This window comes from Lepisosteus oculatus, chromosome 8 (genome assembly GCF_040954835.1).
Source record: "Lepisosteus oculatus isolate fLepOcu1 chromosome 8, fLepOcu1.hap2, whole genome shotgun sequence".
NCBI classification, from domain to species: domain Eukaryota; kingdom Metazoa; phylum Chordata; class Actinopteri; order Semionotiformes; family Lepisosteidae; genus Lepisosteus; species Lepisosteus oculatus.
In genome coordinates, this window is record NC_090703.1 from 49,143,366 (window position 1) to 49,167,538 (window position 24,173).

The 24,173-nt window shown below is 47.1% G+C and overlaps 1 protein-coding gene across 4 annotated transcripts in view; it reads right to left on the minus strand.

Moving 5' to 3' along the window:
* Positions 1-24,173, minus strand: part of arhgef6 (Rac/Cdc42 guanine nucleotide exchange factor (GEF) 6) — a 38,681-nt gene continuing 14,508 nt past the window's right edge. Inside the window, exons 4-22 of one of the 4 annotated variants that reach the window (XM_006632883.3) lie at positions 23,804-23,925; positions 23,132-23,336; positions 22,095-22,165; positions 21,905-21,999; positions 21,416-21,511; positions 20,736-20,858; positions 18,022-18,160; positions 17,704-17,763; positions 16,060-16,206; positions 13,091-13,177; positions 12,769-12,853; positions 12,466-12,581; positions 11,663-11,848; positions 10,632-10,652; positions 7,851-7,944; positions 6,929-7,018; positions 6,183-6,282; positions 4,673-4,727; positions 1-4,195 (exon numbers count right to left, since the gene is read on the minus strand). In XM_006632883.3, coding sequence (XP_006632946.1) covers positions 4,073-4,195; positions 4,673-4,727; positions 6,183-6,282; positions 6,929-7,018; positions 7,851-7,944; positions 10,632-10,652; positions 11,663-11,848; positions 12,466-12,581; positions 12,769-12,853; positions 13,091-13,177; positions 16,060-16,206; positions 17,704-17,763; positions 18,022-18,160; positions 20,736-20,858; positions 21,416-21,511; positions 21,905-21,999; positions 22,095-22,165; positions 23,132-23,336; positions 23,804-23,925 — 2,015 coding nt within the window. In that variant the 3' untranslated portion in view covers positions 1-4,072. Of the gene's footprint in view, positions 4,196-4,672; positions 4,728-6,182; positions 6,283-6,928; positions 7,019-7,850; positions 7,945-10,631; positions 10,653-11,662; positions 11,852-12,465; positions 12,582-12,768; positions 12,854-13,090; positions 13,178-16,059; positions 16,207-17,703; positions 17,764-18,021; positions 18,161-20,735; positions 20,859-21,415; positions 21,512-21,904; positions 22,000-22,094; positions 22,166-23,131; positions 23,337-23,803; positions 23,926-24,173 lie in introns of all 4 variants that reach the window. The other 3 variants (XM_015351660.2, XM_015351662.2, XM_015351661.2) reach the window with 3 other exon arrangements.

Consider the following 24,173-nt stretch of genomic DNA (forward strand, 5'->3'; position numbering starts at 1 on the left):
CTTTTTAAACATTTTTTTATTAAAAGGAATATCTTACTCAAGTGTAGGAACAGGTGTTAGAAAAACAATATTTATAATAATTGCATAGAATAACTTCGCATACAATACACAATAGTAGCACTGCAGAGGAGCACAATCCCTGTATGAGCACATTATAGCCCAGACGCCCTCCTCCCTCCATCACCAACACACACGAAGCACAGAGCTGTGCTATGGAGAGGAACAGACCCTACTGAAGACCAGACAAACTCAATGCGTTTGCACACTTCCATGCTGTCATCTGGACAGTGGTGGAGACACTGCAGTAAATTCAAACGGGGCAGTTTGGAATTCAAACCTAGTTAATTCACAACCTCAAAGGATTACAATACTCTAGAATGGGGGACCCACAACCCTTGTCCTGGAGAGCCCCCAACCCAGTTATTCTTAGAGATCACACATTTCTTTTTAAAGACTAAGAAAAACTTGTATAAGCAAACGATCAAGCAAGTTTCAATGAGGAGAACTCTGGTCTCCCTAAATTACGTCATTGAACACAGCATCTCTAACTATATAATATAAAACCTGCAGGAATGGGGCTCTCCAGTACCAGGGTTTGAGATCTCCGGTCAACAGCAGAAGGAAACCTGTCTCGGAGGGAGAGGAACTATTTATTTCAAAGACTAGCAGCAATGTAGCTATAAAGGTGGGACCATGCATAATTGCAATTTGCAAGCCTTTCCAACCAGATTGCCATTTTAAATGATTCTGATTAGGTCTAGATGGCATGATACAGTAAAGAAGTAAACAATGTATGGACTGAGAAGCTTCCTTATGCAGAGCAGAGGTACGAGTCTTACAATTTACAGTAAGTTGCGGTCAACCTCAACAGAAGATTCACAGTGTAACAGTAAATTATTGCATCCGCGTCAAAGATGGTGCTCAGAAAAAGCAAACTCCCAGAGCAATTTCTGTGTGCATGTGCACTGAACAGCACTCCCCAGATCTTCCCATGGACTTCAAATGCAAGGGCCCAAGATTATGGAGACTTGCCACTGAATGTCTGGAATGACACCCGTCACTGAGGCACAGTAACCCCAACTAGAGACGTGTGCTATCATTTACACAACATTTTTTGAACCTGCATAAAACACGTATTTGTGTACAATAGTACACAAAACGGTTTCCTCCTAATCTGGAATGCCAGATGCCACACTTTTACAACCCACACCTGAATGAGGAGCAATCTATAAGCTTCAACCTTATGCCAAGTCTACCCTGTAGACACACCCCCAGTCTAATTACTGGGTGTTGTAAGGGTGACAGAATCATTCTGTTCTGGGCTTGGCTTAGTCTTAGCGGTGCAGCTTCTCAGCAGACAGGTGAAGCAAAGAATATTCGAAACTACAGGATGCATGTTTTCACACAAAGCCCTCACTCTGACTAGGAATCAGACCAGCATCCTCCCCGACACTCACAAGATGATGCTTTCTGCGTATACCAGCGAAGGCAAAAGACTTCAAAGCATAGCTTATAAAAGAATGATCACCTACTGCATAGCAATGGTGCCTTTCCACGTTTGAATATTGATGCCCGGCGGGAGATCAAAATTATAACATCACAGCAAACCTAAACAAGTCTTAAGTCTCTAATTTTTGTTTTTCATTCTTCTTTTTGGCCATGTTATCACAGTGTTTGTCGAGCGTATTCCGAACTAAAATTTGCCACCAGTCTGTGGCACTGCCCCGGGCAGACACACCTGCCTCTACGCGTCACAGACATCCCAGTAGATCCCCACTTTTGAAAACAGAGCTGTCCACCACCAAAATATCAGCCCTGGGGTATTTTAATCTTATGTGCTGCCCTAGCAAAACGTTGGCGTGCTCTGTCCTGTCCGCAGAAGTGACAAGGGCTCAGCACACCTGAGGGCTCCAAAGTAGTAGCAGACCAAGCCAATTCCTCCACGTGCTGCGCTATAGGAAAAGAGGGCTGATGTACTGTAAGTGACCTCACAGGAAGCGCGATGACCGATGCATGTGCTTCTGGCGCAAAGCTGAAGCCAACGGCTTTCAATGGTTGCCAAATGTGTGCCCGAAAAAAAAAACCACCACCAGCAGGAAGTGCAAATCGATAAGCTACTGAACTGCTACCCACATCTCCTGCGGATCTGTGCTGGCTGATAAGGCTCCTGGAACTGGTGCCCCAGGATGCTGTATCTGAAACTCTCTGAGGTGTCATCACAGTCACATGCTGGTAGGCTGTGTGTTTTAAGCGTTCTAGTCCCACAGCTAAAACATAAGAGAAGGCATCAGGGAAAAAAATATCTTATTCTTATTGAACGGATAGGCAAGAAAAGTGGCAACTCAACAAAATCCAAATTTCCGGTTAGCTGAATTTGTGATGAAATAAATCAATTTAGAGAAATACCCGAAAATGCCCATAAGCTGAAAGCAGGTCCTATGGAGACCGTCTAAATTCCTCCTCCATACACGTTGTCTTTACTTGCACGAAAGGCACGATCATTACTGCCGATGTCCACAGAGCCGAACGTGAAACAATGAAGTTTGTGGATTTTCCAATCTGGCAACTACGCCCGTTTTTGATATTAAGGGGGGGAAAAGCATCCTGCTAAATGATGTCAATTAATCTGTGCTGTGATTAAAAGGTCTTTTAAAAGAGTTTGTTGAAGGCAGAAAACCCACAAAATTAAAAACAACCCCAAACCAGTGGGCTTCCCAGAGTACCAAATATATTGTATTTGTAAATACTTTGATAATTCTAATAAAAATAAATAAGCAATATATTCTCTTATCTTGGAACAAAACTGAAAAGGAATATTAGTTATTATTGCATAGAAAATAAACATACCTGCTAGTCATGTTTTAATGACTTTATACATTTATATGTGAATGACTAATATCCCTGATGACTTTTGGTGCTAAGAGGAAATGCAAAAATATTTCAGATGTCTTACTTTCATCACAAAACTATTACTCTAAAAATACTGTACAGATACATGCAGAGCTGACAACTTTTTATACTGTTAGGAAAAAAAAAAATAAGTGAAGATCTATTAGTAAAACAATCTTACAGAACACAGTTGGAAAGGTGGGACACTGTACTGTTATTTGACAGGAAGAGCTTCAAGAGGCTGTACTTACAGTACTTTGATTGGGGATCTTTTAAATTGATTGACTGACCCCTTAGGCAGCAATAATGCCAACTCCACGAACTGCTCAATAAACTTCTGCCTCAATATACATCAACATATACTCTCCACTGTTTTCTCTACATGCCTGTCCAGTCCACACTGAAGGATGTCACTGTCAAAATCCACAATAAATTAGAACAAAAGGGTGACTTTCATGAGACGCAGAATGCACGATGTAAACTGCATGGCTAACTTCAAACTAACGGTCTCCTGTTGAAACAGACTGCATGCACGGAGAGGAGATTTAGATGGCTTTTTTTAAAGTGGCCTTTTAATACGTGTCCTCTAGTGAGGTCAGCTGTCCATTGGGATGGAGGTCAGTTTCAGAGGGACCACCTCAAATGACAGGGGGCTCCACGTGCCCTGACCCTCTCTCTCGGGTGCAGGGCTGCTCAGGGGCACCGCCAAACGATTACAGAGGTAAACAAGGCAGGAAAGGTTTCCAAAATATCCACTTTCTGGAAGACGAACGAAGAAGCGTAAGGCTAGATTTCCAGCACAGCCCAGTGAGGTATCCTGGTAGGCATGTCCGAGTAAGATTCCCAGACCTCCTCCTTTTTTCCCCCCCCCTAAAAGGCATGGCAATCCTGTTTTCAGCATTTTTTTAACAAAAAAACTTAACTTTCCTTATTCGTATCATTACGGCCACCTACGTCCCCCCCCCCTCCCCCCAACAGCCCAAAACAAAAATGAAGAAAGGAAAAAAACAGAAACAAAAAAACACGAGGTGCTTTAATGCAGAGACCACATCCAGCAGAAAGCCGTCTTCCCCTCCAGTCTGACTTCGCTGAAATGCTCGTCTGGGAGTCACAACTCCATGGAAACGGCCAGCAGCCTTCAGGAGCCAAGCAGACGGAGAGAGTGGGGGGGTGCGGGGGTCAGTCAATGGCTGGTGTCCTCCCAGGTGCAGTCGTTCTTCTGCTTCACCAGTTTCCACACAAGCCTCTCCAGCTCTTTCCGGGACTTCTGTTCCTCTTCCAGACTCTGCTTCATCCGCTTATTCTCCTGCCGAAACACCGGCCCACAGGAAGAGGGGTCTTTACTCTTGAAACGTCCCGCATCAGGCTAGTACAATAATCCTGTTTACAGATACAGCGCCCAGGACCTTTTTCTGTGACCCAGTGATCTACTTTTAATGAAGAATTGCTGTCTTCCAACATGCCCTCATTAAGAATGCGATTTTGCTGGTTTTTTTCTTTTAAATATACAGCCTACGTATATGCCTGCCTAAAAGGTTGTATTTTGTAAAGAATTCTCTCTTTAACGTTTACGTGTGAACAGACTGGGGAGGACTGAAAGTCACGACCCTTAATGGTATCGAATCCACAGTTAATGAAGACAGATACATAAAAAGGACTTTGAGTGCATCTGTAAAGTCCTCAGCAGCTCTGCATGAAAAGTGATCAGACAGCAGGTCTTCTTACAATTATCCAGTAAACTCCTAGATTTTAACCAAGAACAGTGGTTACAAAATCACTTTACCTTCTTCAATTCATGGACCTCGTCCTTGAGAGCATACACAGCATCGACAAGACTTCTACAAAAGAGAAAAAAAAAGGTCAGATTGCCCCCCCGAAAGCCCCCCGGAGCATGCAGCCAAGATAGAGGTGACCCCCAGCGGAATGAATACATGCAAAAAAAGCTGGTCTGCCTGTCCTCTGACAGACACTAACGTGCCTCCATCCCTAACTGGAGTGTGAAAACAGTAACAGATTATTATCCATTGCAATCCATTAATCAGCTGTCCTTACCAAGAGGAGCTGAAGATTCTGAGCTTCAGACAAAACTAAAACAACCTATTTATGAACGCCGGCTTTTACAAAAAAATAAAGCACACAGGTTTTTAGATATTGATTAAATGTTTCATTTTAAGTAATTGATCATCCATGACTGTGATGCACTGGAATGACCGTGACTGTTGCATATGCAGAGTGCGAGGAGGCGATCAGCCTGGGTGAAAATCGAGAAAAAAACCCAAAGGAGGGGATATGCCCTGGTTACGCAGAGAACACCACTTCCATGGGACCAGCATGTCTGTGCTCACCATCTGGGCTGTTCACAGCCAGGAATTTCTGACCTGACAAGAGATTGCAGACAAATCGCAGTCTGTCACCTGTCTGGGAGCCACAGCACCTCACCACGACTGATGGGGAGGTCCAAGTGTGATGGTCTGGGTAGGAAAGTCTTAAACACCTTACTGAAGCCTTGACCGATCTAACAAGTTGTGGGACTGAAATATTTGCTAGTGATTTTTCTTCCATTCAATAGTTTGGGGTTTTATTTTATTTTGCATGCGCATGAGCTAGAAGGAAACATCCAACATGTTGAAAACTCAAAAATCTTATTACGAGGTCAGTGAAGGCTTCGGTTGTGCGAGGTGGAAAAACTGATGGAGAGCCTGCACAGTGTTACACTGATCTAGAACTGGGATACTGCTGTTCTTCTTGTCGGCTCATCCCGATGTGACAATATTCCAGCAGGACAACATATATAGTCCCTGCGACAAAAACAAAGGTTGACCCTATAACAACTTTGCGAGTGTGTTTGCTGTTGGGATAAAGTTGCTTAGAACAAATGACATACCTGAGGGAGTTTTATTTGGTCTCCACGGACCCTTAGCATTTTGCCAAAACTCGTTTTTACCATTCAGGAAGGACCAGCAAGTGACACGCCACAACAAGAGCTGGGTGTAAAGAACTCCTCTGCCCACTCTGCCACGTGAATGAGTCTCATTGCTTCCCACCGATTAGTCAGTACAGATTCTTACGAGTGCTCTATACTTTTAAGGGTGTCTCCCCTCAGCCTCCATCATTTAAAACTCCTGGGAAAACCAGTTTTAATAGTCCACTAGCCATTCCCCACAGCTGTAAAAATAAGCAACTTGGAAGACTGCCAAGCTATGGGAGTAACTACTGCGACCAGAAGCGTGGAAGAGGAATAATTTGCGAGGCCAAACTGGAAAAACACAAATTAACAAGACCGGCCTCCTTACTTTTCCTCGATGACAGTCTGCCCATTGCTCTTGGTCTCTTCAACGATTATTTTCTCCTCCTCTGGCAGGAGGACCTGCGGAACAGATTCTTTCCGAGAAACTGTGAATAAAGAGGATTCGTGAGTGGGCGTTATTTATGCGTCACTATTCTGAAAAGTTATTTTTTTCTCATTTCTGTTTACTTAGAAACGCTCCTTTCAGGTGCTAGGGCTTTCTTTGCTGCAGAGTCAAGCCTTTCCACAGGAATAAATAAGATCAGGTGGTTAGATGATGGTACACCATTATTGCACTAATGATACTCTCATCTGTAAAAGCAGTATCAAAGTCTGCGTTTGTGTACTAAAGAGCATCCGGCCAGAATTACAACATATGCATTTCCTTTTTTAAATGCAGACATTCCCCCCCCTCTACAGCTCCTTTTCTTTCATGTGGTAAAGCACAATGCAATAGAATAATGATACAAGGACCCTGTAATGTAGGTACAGGTCTAGGAAGTGAGTAGCACATGCCCTAGTTTTAAATTGTATGCAGAATACCACAATAACCGCATTGTTGCCAGTATCGGCTTGAGTCACACTCTAAACAGAGAGCGAAGGTATGAGCCCCTGGATTGAAAACTCAGCCGCACCACCGGTAATCAGTGTCCCGATACAGCATGCAGAACAGTTTCCACACGCACTCCTAGTGAACTACGTGCACAGGCACATGTGCAGCCCGCGATCCACGCTTGGGGGGTGGGGTCTTACACGAGCCGCTGCCTTGGTGAAAGCTGGCCCCCGTGCAGTACGCCTCGATGACCTTCAGGATCTGAGCATCCTCCTCCAGGGCCGCCGTACCTGGCAAGGGAAGAAAAGGCAGTGAAGGGATGGGGCGATCACCTCTGATCCTGTCCCGGAGACTAGAGGACAGCACTGGGACATGCCACCAAAACGCAGCCTTGGCTTTCTGTCCGTCTCCGTCCACGTTGTGTTTTTCTGGTTTGGTCTGGCACTTCCCAGAAATGATCACATTTCACTTTCCTTTCTGGAGTACCAGCAGCCAGATTTCATACATCGGTCCTTCTAACAGACGAAAACCACAAGCTTGACGGGTAAAAAGGTTCGTGGGCCAGGCTGCACAACGACTAACCCTCTCCGATGCGACAAAGCTTTGGGACTCAAAGTGATCAGGAAGGACAATGCATACACGCATACAATACATACAGAGTGCTGCCCTTAACTGACTCCTTCACATAGAAATAAACAGAGTGGAACGAATAAGAGTAACCAGATTAACAAAAAATATACACAGAATCCTTAACGTGATTGTGTGCACAGCTTCTACAATCAGACTTCAAAAGTAAAACTGAACTAACGTGCCAATATACCAGAACAGGAAAAAAGGCTTTGCTTTAGGCATTCCTTTCCAGTACTGAAATGCAAGAGGGAAAATGAAAAGATACACATCCTCGTGCAGAGTCTGAATTTGCAATAAAATATCAAGGAGAAATCAATTATTCACAAACAGCAAGGCAATCTGCTACTTTTCTAACAGTAAAAACCAAACACCTTAAATGCAGAGAACACAACACAATGACTTCATTCTCTGGCAATCTACATGCAAGGTCCACACAGAAAACGAACCACCCTGCAGCTCTTCACGAGCAAGCACGGCGAGTTTGAAACGTACTTTTCCGCAGCAGAAACTCCTCATCGGAAGCCTTCCTTTCCGTTTTCCGCTTCGGGAGAAACTTCTTGACGTTTCTGGGGCTTTTGCTGGAGTCCTGAGCGGGAACAGCGGTTTGTGAGGCAGGTGAGAACGAAGGGCGATGCAGAGCGACTGTGTTATCGAACAACGAGACACGGACACGGACACAGCCCCTGGCACGGCTCGGTTGGACGGCACAGTTAATGAGCGACACTCAACAGACGAGGCAGGCAGGCTCTGAAGTTCTCCCACACAAGTCCCGACAAACCTTTATATGATGGGTTCCGTTGTACTCAGCATTTGCTCCTGTGGACCTGTTTGACACTGCTCTCTGAGGTTTTTTTTTTTGGAATTCTTCAATAGGAATTACTCTATTAAAGCATTCATCGTGCAGAGCCCTGCAGCATCAAATATTTCATAAACGCATAATGCCCAATCAGTGATCAGCTGCAGATTGCTGTTTGGGTTTAGGAAATTCAGTAACTACAATTTCACCAGTTCAATTACAAGGCAAAGAGAGCATGCACATATTCTCTTTGTTCTACGATGATCTCTGCACGAACTTGTATCTGTTCACATAACTAGGAAGTGCTGTGAAGCACAGAACTGAATGAAGTGGATTCCTGTTTTACACAACTTATAAAAGAGCAGTGGACATAACCATTATAGCTCCACGTTAGCAAACACTGCCCACATTTCTTTCACACTCACCGGTCAAAAAACACCTGTTAGCACGTCACTGCCCCACTACCGATCCTGACTAACAAGTCAAGATCAGATGGCTTCTGAGCTGCAGGACATGCTTAGAGAATTCTAAGACATCTTGATGCCCTGTCCTGGCAGGCAACACTCAAAACACTTCAGAACCCCTCTGAACACAACCCATCAGGTGTTTTGGGGACCACAAAAATCAAAAATTGTAGCTTGCAGAGACCGATCTTCCGGGCACGAAGCAATCCGTACAATAACAGAGGACAACGGCGCATAAGGAAGGGAGGAGAAATGTGCTATTCAAGGGAAAATTTTCACCGGGCCTGGAGAGCAGCTGGTTAATTGCTTTATTCACGACACACAAGACTCTGCAGGTCGGGAGGGACAGCACAATTAATATATAGCACTGTCAATTTAGCAGGAGATCTATAATGGCAAAAACCATCATCTCCAAATTCCGTTTTTCTTGATTGTGCTAAGAAGAAACTAGCAAGCTGCTCACTGTTACCTGAAATTATTCTTTGATTCAGACCATTAAAGTAAATTCTTTATGTAAAACATAATTCCCATTCAACACATTTCAACATCCCGGTACTTATGAACCAGCTCACAGGGCACCACAAGAGCAAGCTGTGGACATTAGCCTTGCAGGATGCTTACACCGTTATCGTACACAGACACAAACCAAAGTACAAGGAGAAACGGGGAGACGTCACACATCCAGATTGCTGAGGACTGGGGTAACAGGCAGGTATGCGAACATCTACTGGAAGCAGCAGTTACGCGCTGCTCAGACAGACGGCTTGATAAAAACAAAGCACGGGCCCCTGCAAGCGACTTCGGGAAGTGACAGCTGCACTCTGAACAACGTAAAGAAAAAAAGCATTCTGGCAAAACCTTCAGAGCCTTACGAGGGCACAGTAAATCTACAGAACTACACCTTACATTTTATGGGTTAACTCTTTTAACCAAAATTTGAAAAGTCAAAAATGATGATTTAACTAATGACTGAAGAAGTCCACGTAACGGTGGGTCTTCTCGCTTTGAGAAAGGGCCTTGTGTCACTGTGTGCAATGGAAGGGCACAGGGGTTACCCTGGAGGGACTCACTGGGCCATGTCATGCTCACATATGCAGACTCCTGCCAGCAAACCTCCCCTTTGGCTTCTCCTTTCTTTTGGAATCGCCGGTTCCAAATGACAACCATCACCCGCTTTTCCCTCAAAGTCTGGAAGCAGCCGGGGTCTGAGAACCACTACAATCACCTTTCTAGGACACCACTATCCTTCGGTATGAGTAACACGGCACCATCTGACAAGTTTCATACCGCAGGTTCGGCAGCGCCAAGGGAGAGTTAAGAAGAAGAGCACAGGTGACTGGAAAGCGCACCAGTCACGCTCTATTGATACTGCTGTTGATACCAACACCGGCCATATCATGACAGCAGGGCTCAGTGTGTGCTGTGAACGAGTGCCTCTACTGGCATTTACTCGATAATATCATCTCAGATCCATGGGGGGAACAAAAACACCATCTCTCCAGGATCCTTATGAGCACAAAAATAGCTTGCAAAAAAAGAAAAAGACCAAATGTTTCACAGTGACCTATCCTATGTTGAGCAATTCAAAGGGCACAACTGATGCAAAATCATTACTTTAGACTCTTACAGAATGTTAGAAACCTGGCCCCCACTATGTGCGCAGACAGTAAGCAGAAATACTTAACACAAAAGCCAGAAAACAGACAAACAAGATAAAATCTTTAAGCTTCTAATGCACTCATATACTTTTACTGGACTTTTAGTCTAAACTGGATTTTTATTACATGTATTTTTTTTATTAAATATTACTGTTCAGTACAATTAAGGGGCAGTTCAGGGCGATGCTCAGAACGTGCTGAGATGGGCCTGTTCTCGTGTGAAAGAAAGGAGACAACAGTGACAAGGAGGAAGAAACAGGAAAGGAAGTGGCTTAAAGAAGAGAAAAACAGCAGGCAGAGCAGCAGTCACACACCCTTCGGCACGATAAGCGCACACATACAGATCCAGCCTTACCTTGGGGTTAAAAGACATCCTCTATAGTAACCAAGATGGAGAGAAAGAGAAGAGGTGTGAGAGAAAAAAAGGCTGGTGAATTAAAACAGCATCATCATCGTGACACCCCGATCCCCCACCACCCCGCTGGCGCCCAGCGCCACCAGCACCGTCCGCGGCCACCGATCGCTGCCGACCCAGTCGCGTCCTTTTCCAGGGCGAAAGGGAGCCGTGAACGCCCCACAGATCCCTAATGCAGGCCCGCGGCCCCCGCTCATCCCGCCCCGACAGGGAGGGAGAGACGGAGACGGATGGGAATCTGATGAGCACAAAGGAAGCCGACCGCTGCGCAGCTTCATCGCCGCCCTGGCCCGGACTCCTCTCCTTCGGCTCGGGCGGAAAAGCAGGGAACACAGCGCCACGGCCTGCTGCACGTTCATTACGGACTGATAACATCTGCAACTGCAGAAGGTGTGCAGCCGCTGGGGGTGTGAAGTAATAAGTTCCCCTGTTTTTTTCTTGAGCGCCCTGCCGGTCCTGCCCACGCCGGCAGCTGGAGCGAGCCGCGTCACACGGGGCCGTCGGCACGAGCGCAGCTGAACACGCTCGAACGTGCGCCAGAGGAAAATACTTTAAAAAAAAAAGAAGGAAGAAAAGCATGGCTACGGAGCGGAAGGGGCCAGGCTGCTCGCTCTTTAAGAGGGCCAAGCCCCAGGGGAGACCCCCCCCACCAGCTCTGGCCGCCTGACGGGGGTGGGGGGCGGCCGTCCGGCGGCACAGGAGGAGCAGGGACCCGCCCGTGGAAGCTCGACGCAGGTTTTAACACAACCGTGACCACGAAAGGAATGCGAACAGGCGACTGACTGCACTCCCACAAAGCGCAAGCGTGGGCTTTCAGATTGCGGCTGTCTGATTTGGGCTGGGACCACTGAAGTTCAACAGCAAAGGTCTGTGCGATTCTACCCACGCTAAGCACTTTAAAAACAAGGCAGTTGTTTTTTTCCCCACACACATTACAAAAGAAAACAGCCGAGGCCCTGGAAAACACCTACCTCCTTATAGCCCAGGGCAGCAGAGGGCTTGAGAGGGGGCGCAGGCCGCAGGCAGCTCAGAGACCAGGGCTTGGGGATTTTGGGGGGTTCCAGGGGTCCTCGGCTTGGGGCAGAAGCACTGAACCCCTGGGACAAGGTCTGGTGGGAAGGTGTACCAAGAGCAGGGCCGGATTTGCCCTCTGGGTTCTTCTAAAACAAGAAAATGTTCAAAATTGAAAACGTCATCTGGAAGCAAACATGCATCACTACACCAGCAATTCAGTGAGACCTATTGGACAAGGCCTGTGCAAGACCAGCACTCTTTAATAGCCAATACCTTTCAATTTAATACACACAAACTACACAGCCAGTGGTCTGGTTCTCAGCTCCAGGCTGGTGCAAATGAACAAGGGAAGCTCTAGAAATAGTACATGTCATATGCATACAGATGCTAGAGAAGACCACTACTTCATGTCAATTTGATTTTTTGAGGATTAAGTTATCTTATAGATTTAATTCAAAGTATCAGGTGGCCTGGTAAATAGCACTAACACCCTGATCCTGGGTTCAGTGTCCATGTGGTTTCCCTGTGTTCACATGCTCGTCAGGTGCTCTAGTTCGCAAACACAAGCAAGTTTTCTTCTTCAAAATTGTCCCATTACGGTCTGACCTGGGGTCCCTTTGAACCAACTTAATATTACATGATACAATACACATCCCTTCACACTTATAATAGTAACAATAACAGAGAACAGCAGCAATAAAGAAAAGACACTCATGTTGGCACTCTTGTGGACTGTCAGTAACAGGCTGTGTGCTCCTACCTTTGCAATAGTCCCCACGGGGCTCCCTCCCTTTGTGAAGCTGTGCAAATGCTCCAGCCACTCCTGCAGCTCTGACTGGTTGGCGCAATATACTGTAATGCGCTCGATCATGCTCCCTGAAAGCACAAGGACAGAGAGACGTGTGTCAACACAACACCCAGGGCATGCGTGACTCCACTGGCTGGTCCAAGAAACAGGCGATGCCGTCAGACAGTGCCGCCTCTTCCCTCACAGTGCAGTTTATCAATCAGAAAGGAAAACATCAAGAGGGGATTCCAACTGGGGAAAAAAAAAAAAAATCACCTGTGATTTCAAAAGCATGGTGCCCTGCATCGCCGGCTTCCTCCGTCAGCTTGGCCACTGTCAATCCGGTCAACGGCAACCTTCCCTGGAGGGGCATTGGGAGAAAAGACACCTTACAGCACAGATCCAGGAGTGCAGTTCATGGAATAAAACACAGCAAAGCCTGGGAGACTGACGCACGCTTCAAACGGCGTCTTCGACAGCTACCTCCCCGAGTGTGCACCCCGGGGCACACTAAGAGCCCTCTGTCTGTGCGCAGCCTTTGCACCGGCCTGGCCCGTTCAGGGGCCAAACGCTGGAGCCCGTAGGACCCGCCCCTCACCTGGTAGATGAATCCGCTCATGCGAGGGCTGGCCAACAGCATCACGATCACCCCGGGAAACAGCATGAAGTACCTCTCCTCCTTGTCCTGCGCGAGAGAACCGCAGGCGGTCAGAGGCACCTTTTACAGGCCCCCAGAGCCCGGCTGCCCAAGACCCCCACCTCCCGCCTGAACACGCGGCTTTCGCCACCGTCCACCTCCAGCCACGTCCGGCTAGCGCTCTCAAATGGGGCTCGCCCGCCCGGCCCTTCATCTGAACATGCCGCAGGTGAGACCGGAGTGGAAACAAACAGCAAGACGTTCACCAATTTCTTCAGTGTGAAAGGGAGCAAAAAGCACTTTACATCAGTTACAGACACGCAGCTATATACAGCACCCCTTGCAATAGGAGCACTTGATTTATGCACTGCATCAAGGGCACTTCTCTTTGTGGGGGCTTTCTTCTTGAATCTTGCATTTATTATTAAACATCCTCCTTTCTTGTAATATCATGTTGGTAAAAAATGTAGCCTGTGCTTGGGGTGGGACACTGCGACACTAGCTATTGCACAGCGACACCGGCACTCCTTCTCCGAGGCCCCGCGGAAGCCACTAATTATTCCTTAAGCTCTTCTTGTTTACGGGTGAGCCTGCGGAGTTCAGGAAGTGGGCGCCCACACTTGTGTGAGCAAGTCCATTAAAACAGGCAGCACATATTAAACTGAAAGAGCAACACTATTTCCATTGACAGGCGCCATCGTCTGCCGCTGCATTTTCAACAAAAACACAAGCATAGCTATGCCAAATTTTCCTAGGCGTTCTTATCCCCCCCCGATCGGTGCAAGGGTGGGCAAGAGCCACATTCCCCCATGCCCACCTGACGGGGCTTATTCTTCCTCTGACACCCCCTTGGTAGGGGCGGCGTGTGCTTAAGAAAGTTAAATGAAACTGGTGGGACGGAGTTTTTCCAGTCTATTTTCACAGTTTCCCCTCTTTTAACGAGAGGGTGTGAAAGGCTGTCTTACATTGTGGTCCCGATAATTAAATAACCACATTATTACCAAAACATTTATTTTGGTTCAAGTAACTGAAACTTTGCTGCCCACAGCAATGAAATCTGTAAAGCAGGGGTGTCAGACTTATTAGTTATGGTAGGCCAGATTTAATTCCATTATTATGATTTAAACGATTGTAAGTGGGCCACACACAGTATAATTACTTAAACACTAGACGCAACTATTACAGATTTTTTGTAGACGTTTTAGGTGTTAGGATATACTGCCCTTTACAATGCAATTAGCAGTCACTATATTCACTGTCTTTTGCATTAATTAGCAAAACTAACTCATTATTTTATTTGAGAGTTGACAGTTGTGATTACTGTATGTATGTTCAAAACTACATAAATCTCTGCTCTGCTGAAAATAACACTGTCAGGACATTTTGTTCAGCACAGGGTGAAAATGAACACGCAGGTTTGTACACCCACCCCTCGCTTTGCATCCCGTTAAATTATGCATTTTCACAGCATCAAAGGCTCCTCTCTGTAAAGGTGCTTCCCTGTTGATCTTGTTTACATGGTGATTGTTATTCTTGAACAATCTCCTGCTTTCGAACATGAGTTCGGGCAGAACGGGCTGCCAGTGCTTCCAGCTGTGACAAGACAGGACGCAAACTGAGTCCTGGCGGCTGACTGGCTCTGAACAGAACTGCCACATGGGCTGAACAAGCAGGCCTGATGGGGTGTGTTTAACTCCCCCTGCTGTAAATGCTGTAGCAAGGCGTGAGGGGGCATTCTGACCGACCATATAACTCAGCTTTCTGAACCTGTCGACAAACACACAAAGTTAAAACTATCAGATTGTTGTATGTAAACAACAACCAAAGATGCAAATAAATAATCCCAAACATAAACTCTGGTTGACATGAAATTCCCTGAAGCTGAACAGTGACAAAACAAAAACTCTACTGGCTGGCAGCAAGACTCAGCTGGGTAAACTCAAGGGTTTCGCAGGAATGGCTGATGGCTTCCCCAGTCACGCGCCAGAAATAGCCAGCAGTCTGGGAGTCACACTTGTCTTTTCAGCCCATGTGAAAAATTCGATCAAGACATCTTTCTCTCACCTTAGAAATATTGCTCACATTAGGCGATTTCTATCCTTGTCCGATGCCGAGTGCCTGATCCGTGTATTTATTTACACCATCGAGGCTTGATTTCTCCAACTCTTTACTCTATGGGCTCCCCAACTCTCTCCTCAGCAAGGTGCAATATGTTCAGAACTCTGCAGCTTGTCTACTTCCTCACGCCAGCCCCTGGCAGCACATCACTGCTGCACTTCGGTCGCCACACTGGCTGCCTAAAAAGCCACGTATTCGAGACGAGATCTTGATGCTGACTTTCAAGACTCGAAACAACCTGGCCCATCAATCTCTGAGCTCCTCCATGTCCACACTGCCCCTGTGGGCTCCGTCCAGCTGAGGCCGGTCCTCTCCTCACTGTCCCCAGGACTAAATCAGGGACATCTGGTGCCCTCTCTGTCACCGCTCCAGTGCTGTGGAGTGACCTTCCTCAGACTTTACGAAAGACAGCTTCCGTGGCTCTCTTCAAACCAAAACTTAAAACTGACCTTTTTACCAAGATCTACGTCTGGTTGCCTATAGTCAATTTGTAAAAACCTGTATGCTTTGGGTTTTTTTTCCCCCCTTTTATTCTTATTGTACTTTTCTTGACTTTTTCTTTATTAAAGATGTACACTGTCTTTGGGTTTGGAAAGGCGCTTTATGAATAAGTTAATACTAATATTATCATTCACATGGAAAAAATCTTTGGGCACCTAACTCTGGGTGACCAAAGCTGACCGCTGTGACGTAAGGACACAGCTCAGGCCAGAACCATCCCCGTCTGGACTTCAGGGCCCGGTGCTGTGCTAGGAAGGGACCACCCCACTCGGGAGCCCCTGTGAAGGTTATATCTGGGGTTGGTGCTTTACCTCGCTGGATCCGCTCTGTACCATGACCTGGGAGGTGTAGGTCACCGGACCCAGCGCCTTCATGGTGTCTCCCTCCCAGCCCCGCACCGGCTCCGACAGGATCTGCAGCTCCAGGTTCTTCCGCCTGCGCAGGTCCTGGCACTGCGTCTGCGCGGAGAGAGCAGGCCAGCTGGTCAGACCCCCGCAAGCAAAGCGAAGTCAGGGAGGGGGGGATCGGATTCAGAGAAGAAATCGTCCCCCTGAAAAAATACACCGGTCACCGGGGCACCGCCTGCACATACAGAATGCTAATTTCAGATTCTCTATATTGTACAAACTCAATTTTAATAACCGCCAAATGAGATTAAGGACAATGAATGACTTGAAAACCAAAGAATCGTGCATGACAATTAAATACTATCATGCACGTGAAATTTATATGCAAAAAAAGCAGTATACAGCAGTGCAGCAAAATATTAACACTCTGTGAACAAACTCTGTGATACTGCACCCTGGAGTCGCTATCCCAAGCAGGCAAGTGACTTATATGCTGTTTCAAAGCCAGGAACATCATTAAGCCGCTGTGAGGGCGGCACTTAAAATGCATTCAGTTTCCGAACGGCCGACAGCAGGCCGAGTGAAATTCTGGATTGCTGCATGAGTGGTCTGCGACAGCTGGAAGGCCAGGCTGTCCCAGAGGCTTAGAGCTGAAAGCCGAAGGGCGGGCCCGTGCCACTCTGGGCTACCGAGGCAGAGAGAGCAGCCAGCGGGCATCAGGACAAGCCGAGGCTCTGCTGATCACCCAGGACGAACCGGCAAGACCAACAACTCCCAAGGAGAACCTCTTTATCGCACGACGCGGCTACCATTCAAATGCTGTAGCTTGTACACAGTCCACAATTGCCTCTGCACACAGCCAACCTCGAGGTGATTAGTCATCAGCCGCTGAGGCTCCCACAGAGAACCAAGAGGTTCAGAGATAAAAGGGGAAGGGGGGATTCCCTGTGCCATTGTTTCTACAAACCTTCGAACAGTGGCGAGGTCTGACAGAGCAACTGCATCCTTCCACTCAAGGCTGCAGACTAAATGTATGCAAATCCAGTACAAACAGCATGTGCAAGCTAACCTTTGGGAAGAGACACCCACTCTTTCGACACCAATGAAAGCAACCTCCTTAAGAGCTCTGACTCAGTCTTCCCTTTGTGATCTTATGAAAATGTTATGTGTGCACTCTTTTTGGAAACTCACTGCAAATGTAGTAGGTTTTTTTTTTTAAGAAGAAGAAGGTTAGGGTCACATCCACTCACTTCTTATGTACCTTTTCCATGTGGGAAATTATTTAAGTCAACATTCCTCTGCTAGCATTCAAACTGTACTCTACTGAGCAGAATGAACTCCCCTGTAAAATAACGTTTACAAAACAGGTCTAAATTCATCTCCACTTTCCACTCAAATGACTCAAAAAACATTTATTTAAAAAAAAAGTTATTTTTAAAAACCTAGCGAGAAGCTATTTTAGGCATAGGCTGCTAGATGTGAATTTGAATAAAACAAATCCTGGGCGTTGCAGAAATGAAGGTGTGGAGACATGTAAACCACAACGGATGGCAAAACACGAAACACTTCACCACACTGGCATTTGCAGCAGTGAAGAGCTGGCCTTACCACAAGGCTTTTAAAGGCCAGCATCGCTTTCAGGATGTCACTGTAGTCAGGATGGGACTCCTACAAGAGATGAGAAACAAACCACAGGGTTACATTAACATGAAAATGATACATCTGCGTTGCTGAACTGGACCCAATCAGAAGCAGAAGGGCACAGTTTAAGGAAAGGACTGGGCACACTGTAGCCTTAAACCCTATGCTGGTCGAAGTATCAGGATACTTGAGTGTTGAGTGTTGAGTAATACGCGGGAATGTCAAGCCCACTGTAGTTCTGCTCTGGGGCTCTGCCCTCGCCCCCGGCCAGCCCGAAGGGCTCACCTCCACGTGTCTCTCCAGCTCCTGCAGCAGGGTGGGGTACTTCTCCAGCCGCATGAAGGGCTTGCTCAGGCTGGTCGTCAGGGTGAGGATCCCTGGGCTGCTGGCTCCCTGGCCTTCCATGAACTTGTCCAGCTCCTCCCTGAGAGCAAGGACACGGGACGGTCAGGAGGAGAGCCAACTGGATCACATCCACTAAAGTGCAAATCATCCATTTCCCAGCCGGTTCTTTCAATTCAGGGGTGCAGGGGGGATGGAGCCTATCCTGGCAAGACACGGGTACACCCTCTCCACCGCAGAGCACACACAGACGCACACTCTCACACCAGGGCCAGTTTTCCCTGCCCGGAAAATCGGAGGAAACCCACATTAACACAGGGAGAACATGCAAACTCCACACAGACAGCACCCAGGGAATTGAACGCGGAGCTTGAGCGCTGCACGACAGCAATGCCAATCACTGCCCCACTGTGCTGCCATACAATTTAAAAATGCTTCCTAATTGATAGGAAAGCAATCCTCTGCGTTACCTTCTACTGACAATGAAATTCCCCTTCATTCACTACAGCCAAAAATGCATTCCTCTGCCCAGTAATATAATCCCCAACTACTGCACCTTTCCTGCCAAAAGTGGAGAGCTACTTTTCCCCCCATTTTCCCCCAACCTGGAAGGGACACCTGCCCATGTTGTTTGCCTTCAACAAATTGTACTCTGCTTCCAGGAACCTCTTCCCAGTACTGACTCAAGTCGCTGACTCATTGCTTCTCATGCGATGCACTTGTTTTCATGACCTTAATGATTTGTTTCTGGGTCTCGGCTTCCCAAGTTGAGTACCGGTAATTTTCTGCCGAAAGTGAAGCTAAAAGGTATCAATTTCCTTTTACCTCACTGAAACTGATCAAATGGGGCATTTTCGAATTCTGAAGAACAGGGGAGGCTCAGCGTGTTGTTCCGAAACGGCCTCGTTACATTCCCCGTGACGGGGACAGGGCAAGCCAGCACAACTTGCAACGAAGTTAACAAGCAGCGTTTTTTTGCGTCTCGCCGAAACCCCCAGAGGAGCATGCGTTATATCCGGAGAAAAACCGCTCGCTGCTGACTCCTTCCGGAAACAGCCTCATCTCATCCCCCCGCAAAAGGGGAACGCTGCCACCATGAACCACGTTACCTGGTCAGCCGAGCTGCCCTCTCTTGCGCTACAAGACTCGATCGACTGTGCGGGCCTCGATTTTCATCTGCACAGTAGGACATTTGTGCTCAGTTGCAGGCACTTGCATAATCACTTGTAATGTCAACTGAAATGGTGTTTCAGTTTCACTGATAAAGCAAAAGTGAAGATAAGACTGGGCTACTTAAATCTGTCACTGCTTTTGTCTCTACTCAGCATGTGGCCTTTAACATGCGAGATTCCAGATCTCCGCACTGTTCCTCTGTCTTCTGCACAATAACAGCATGGGAATCTCAAAATCTGCAAAGTGCTGAAGTTAGAAAACACTTCCAATGTGTTTGTGAATCTCCTTTGGCTCCGTGTTCACTAGATAAAGTTAAGACACACAGAAGTGACTGTCAAAAGGACAATGTTTTTTTGCGGTTTTAAATTTGACCTGCCTTTTAACATTTTTTTCCTGTCCGAAAGACAGGTATTGGTGTAGAAGTATTTTCAACTCCCCTGTGAAAAGGGCAAAGTTGTGCAATTACACACAAAGAAGCTTGTACGCTTCCTTCAGCATAATTTCATTTGAAAAGATGACCTTACTGCATTATCAGTTTAACCACAACAAAACCATCCTGTTCACTAAGGAACAGCTTCCTGTGCTATTTTCTCTGTATTCTCTTCACTTGAAACGCTACACACTCTCAAACACTGATTCATGATAACATGAAGAGGTAGCTTTTGATGAGCGAATGACAGCTTTGAAAAAAAAACCCTACATACACAGGAAGACAGGAAGCCCTTGGCAAAGCGTAATCGATGATCTTTCAGGTGAACGGATACCGACCACCCTGAAGGGGGAGCTTTGACAGAAATAGAGCACATTTCTCATCAGCGTGAGGCAGGGGAGCTCTCAGAAACAAGCCACATGCCTGAACCTTGAGCACAGCACCCTTTCCACTCTCTGAGGCACTAACCAATAAGAGCTTCAAGAGCGACATCTAGCGGGCTTTTCTGGCAACGAGCAACTTCCAAAAACCTCAGGTGTCTTCAGGCAGTGGCCTCACTCTCAGATCTCGCCAGATACAGAGGAAATATTTTTGGGAACACAAGAAATAAAGCATACATCTGGAAACTGAAAAACAGGTCTGTCATACCCAGCTGAAATTAAAGACTGGCAAGAATGGGGTCATAGCTGATACAGGTGGTTTTTATAATTGGATCCATCTGGTTTGGGGAGAAGCGAAAATGTTTTATGCTGGTTTACTTAGCAAACCAGTTCTGACCACCCTCTTTAAAGCACTTAATTGTGGCGATAGAGTAATGTTCAAAAATCTTACATGCTGTTCCCAAAGGTGCAGATAATTACAATAAGGAGCCATTTCCATTCTATAAAAGTAGCTGAAATAATATTTCTAAATTCATTCTAATATAGTTCAATCACATAATTAGGAAGCCTGCTGTAATGAAGCCCTGCATTGCACTCATGTAGAAAGCCCACTTCCCGGAAAGCCCCGTTTTAGTGCTGTCTTGTGAGAGTTTGTGGGGTCAGAGCAGGCTCACCCATGGTCGGTGAGCACGCAGACAGCAGACGGGTGGTTGGAGCAGTAGGTTAGATACAGAGTCTTGATCTGACACATGAGGTTCAGGTAACAGGCCCCCAGCCTCTGCTGACCCTCCGGCAACCTACCACAGATAAGAGAGAACAGCAGGAGAACACGAGTGAAGATCAGAGCAACGGCGAAGAATGTTGCTGAGTAAACAATGAACCTGCTTCACAGCCATTCATTTAAAAATTCGTTCGTATCTAGGAAGAAGAGGTGCAGCAACAGGGCATGGTTTATCACGTTAACTAGATTCTTATTTTTGGCATCTGTATGCTGAAGATATTGTTTTTCCGTTATCTTGTTGTATGCCCCACCCCCTCAAAAAAACATGATATTACTGGCATGAGAATATATTGCTAAATAAGTTAATTTGGGGTGGTTGCGTCTTTTAACCACAAGGTGGCGCTGCTTGAATTTTTGGACTATTAATGAACTCTTGCACATTTTACAGCTTCTTAAACAACAATAATGAAATCTGTAGAATATAAGAAGAAACAACAGGAGGCACTTGGCCCATCGAGTTGAATCTTATTAAATGAAGCCATTTTGATACACCTCCCTTCTCCCATTTAGGGGTTGTAAGCTTTCCAGTTAAGATAAAAATAGGCACACGACCGTCTCTTCCGAAACACTTACTTTGTGCATTCCTCCAAAGCAACACAAAGACCATGCTGAAAGGCAAGGATCTCCTCCAGGTTTCCCAGCAGGCAAGAGCTATCCGCAGGGGCCAGCCTTCAAAGAGAAGCACAACGCTTGTCATCAGCCTACAGCGCGAGGAGAAAGTGTAGGAGTCTTCAGGAAGTTCCTCTCAAACGGCCCTCCAGCCCCCTCCAGGCTCACGGCTTTCACACCACCATCTCCCCTATCATTCTCCAAACCATCGGTTTATATACCGGCTGTTTCATCGTCTTTTGACTCTGCACTGTCACGCACAACTATCTTGGGAGGCGAAAGACAGCCCTGCAAGCAACAGGAACTACACATAAAAATCATGAGCTGGAAATGAAAAGCAACAGTATGATACAAGCAGACACTCTGATGCCGGTTAAACTTCTCCCACTTGAGCCTTTCCAATACAGGTGAGCGCTAGTCTGCCCCCCCTGCCCCCCAGTCTGCACTGCTTACTTGTCACTGGACTGCAAGGGCCGAAGGTAGCAGCTCAGGAGCGTCTGCAGCTCTTTAGAAAATTCCCGTTCATTGTCAAGTATGTCCTGCACTACCTGAAAGGGAGAGAAAAGAATAAGAGGACTTTTGCTCAGTTTCTCCGATTTCCACAATTAGAGCCGTTTGTTACAGGGGGCTGCAGGAGACTTACCACACTGTAATAGTTCTTGGTCAGCTGTGGCACTTCAAAGCCCTTCACAGCTTTGGGAGACAGAGGTTTATCTAGATGGAAGGAAGACAGTAACATGAGGACTTGAACGCAGCACACAACTGACAACAGTGCGCACCACTCTTTGGCTTATCGGCAATAGGACACATTTCTGGTGATGGCAAACTGATACGGTTAAATACAACCAAAGGGCTTCAAAGCTGGGGTTCAGGGTTTCAACTTTGAAGAATTCTGAAAAAACAAACCCACTTAAACCCATTAAAGAACTGTGTAAATCAGCAGTCCCTAGTCCTGGTCATAGAGGGCCTGCAGCGCGTCTGCGTGTTTTCTTTGCAGCTCGGACCTTAATGACCCGAATCTGACCTGACCTGGACCCGACTGGATTTACTAACTCCTCTCACCCCTCTGGGTGCTGCTGTTTTCAAGAGACCTAGAAAACCCCCCAGAGACACACGGCCTCCAGGAACTGGGACTGGACAGCCCTCGTGGCCTGTGCGCGCCATGTTCTTTTTTTCCTCTCACGTCTCCCCTTTCTTCTTCCCATCTGTAACAATATTAAGTCATGGACAGAAATATGCGAAAACCCTCCCGGGGGAACGGTCCAACGGCCAAAGCAGATCGTTAGACGATTCCAGAAAGTCAGGAGACTTTCCGACAATACTAATTCCGATCCTCAAGGGCCACTTGTCCAGCAGGCTTTAAACCTCTGATTTTTCAAGAACAGAAGGGGGCGTCTGCTTCGCCAATTAAGTCAATAATGATTTCAATTAGGAAATTAAGTGCTCAGGTGGGTGGTGAGTCATTTTCTGGCCCTCCAGTACTGGAGCTGGGCATCCCCTCGTGTTTCCTATAGCTACCACAGCTACTCAGTTACCCTGATTCCCAGAATGCATCTGCCTTGACCAGCTTGCGAGAAATCAAGGGTTTCTCTCTGACCGACGCTCTCTGGAGAGCAGCGCCGCAGGTGAACTCCGGGACTAGCCCCAGGGGCCGGCGCAGGGCAGACGGCCGCTGCTCACCTGAGGGCTTGACCTCCCGGACGTAGTTGCTGGGGAACCAGCCCGTCTTGCCGTTGAGCGTGCCCTCCCACCAGCCGCCCTCCTCCATGCGCGTCACGCAGATGACGTCGCCCTTGCTGAAGGACAGCTCGTCCTCGTTGTTCTGCTTGAAGTTGAAGCGCGCCTTCACCACCACCACCTGCTGGCCCCCGTTCTCCGTCATCTCCTGAGGAAGGAGGGAGGGAACCGGAGATTTCAGACGGGAGAAAGAGCTGAGCTCCCCCCCCCCACGTAAAAATCAGTTTTTATCATTTATTCATAAAAAGACAACCCACCACCCTGGCTACCAAGTAAGACTGACACACCAAATAAGCATGCACAAAGTATATCCCAGTATTCCCTGCTTTACTTGACCACCTCTGCCCCAGCTACTTGGGTAATTACATCTAGTGGAGTTGGGGGGAGTTCCAAAGCCCCTGGCTCCCTGTCCAGCCCACAGACATCAAGACATTACAATCCAAACCAGCAATCACAAAGCACTGCAAGATTACAGGGTTCCCTGCAGTTGCAGACCTCAGACGTTTCCATGCACTGGGGAATAAAAAAAGCATATGGCTTTCCTAATCCCTGCATGCCTTTGCAAAAAAAAAAACACCGCAACCCAAGACCCCAGAAGAGGCAGCGTCTCCTTACCACGTTCTTGGATTGCCTGCGCAGGGCCCTGGTCGTTCTGGAAGAGGAGGCACTCAGTGAGCTCGCAGACTGGCTAGGTGCTGGATAGCCGGGCTGCTGGCATGACCTCTCTACAACTCGGTCTGTTGGGGTGGGAGCAATTCGGTTATCGATGCACTTTAAAAAAAAAAAAAAGACTACCTGCCACTTCTCGGGCTGTGGCTGCAGCGCCGCCCTGGTGGAAGAGGGTGGCGAACTGCGCCTGGGCAGCGTTTCTGCACAGTCTCCGAGGCGCTTGGCCGCCCTCACTGAGAGGACGTCCCGCTTCCGGCAGGCAGATCGGAAAGCAAGAAGTGTTTGAAATTTGGGCAGCAGTCAGAATTCTTTCTTT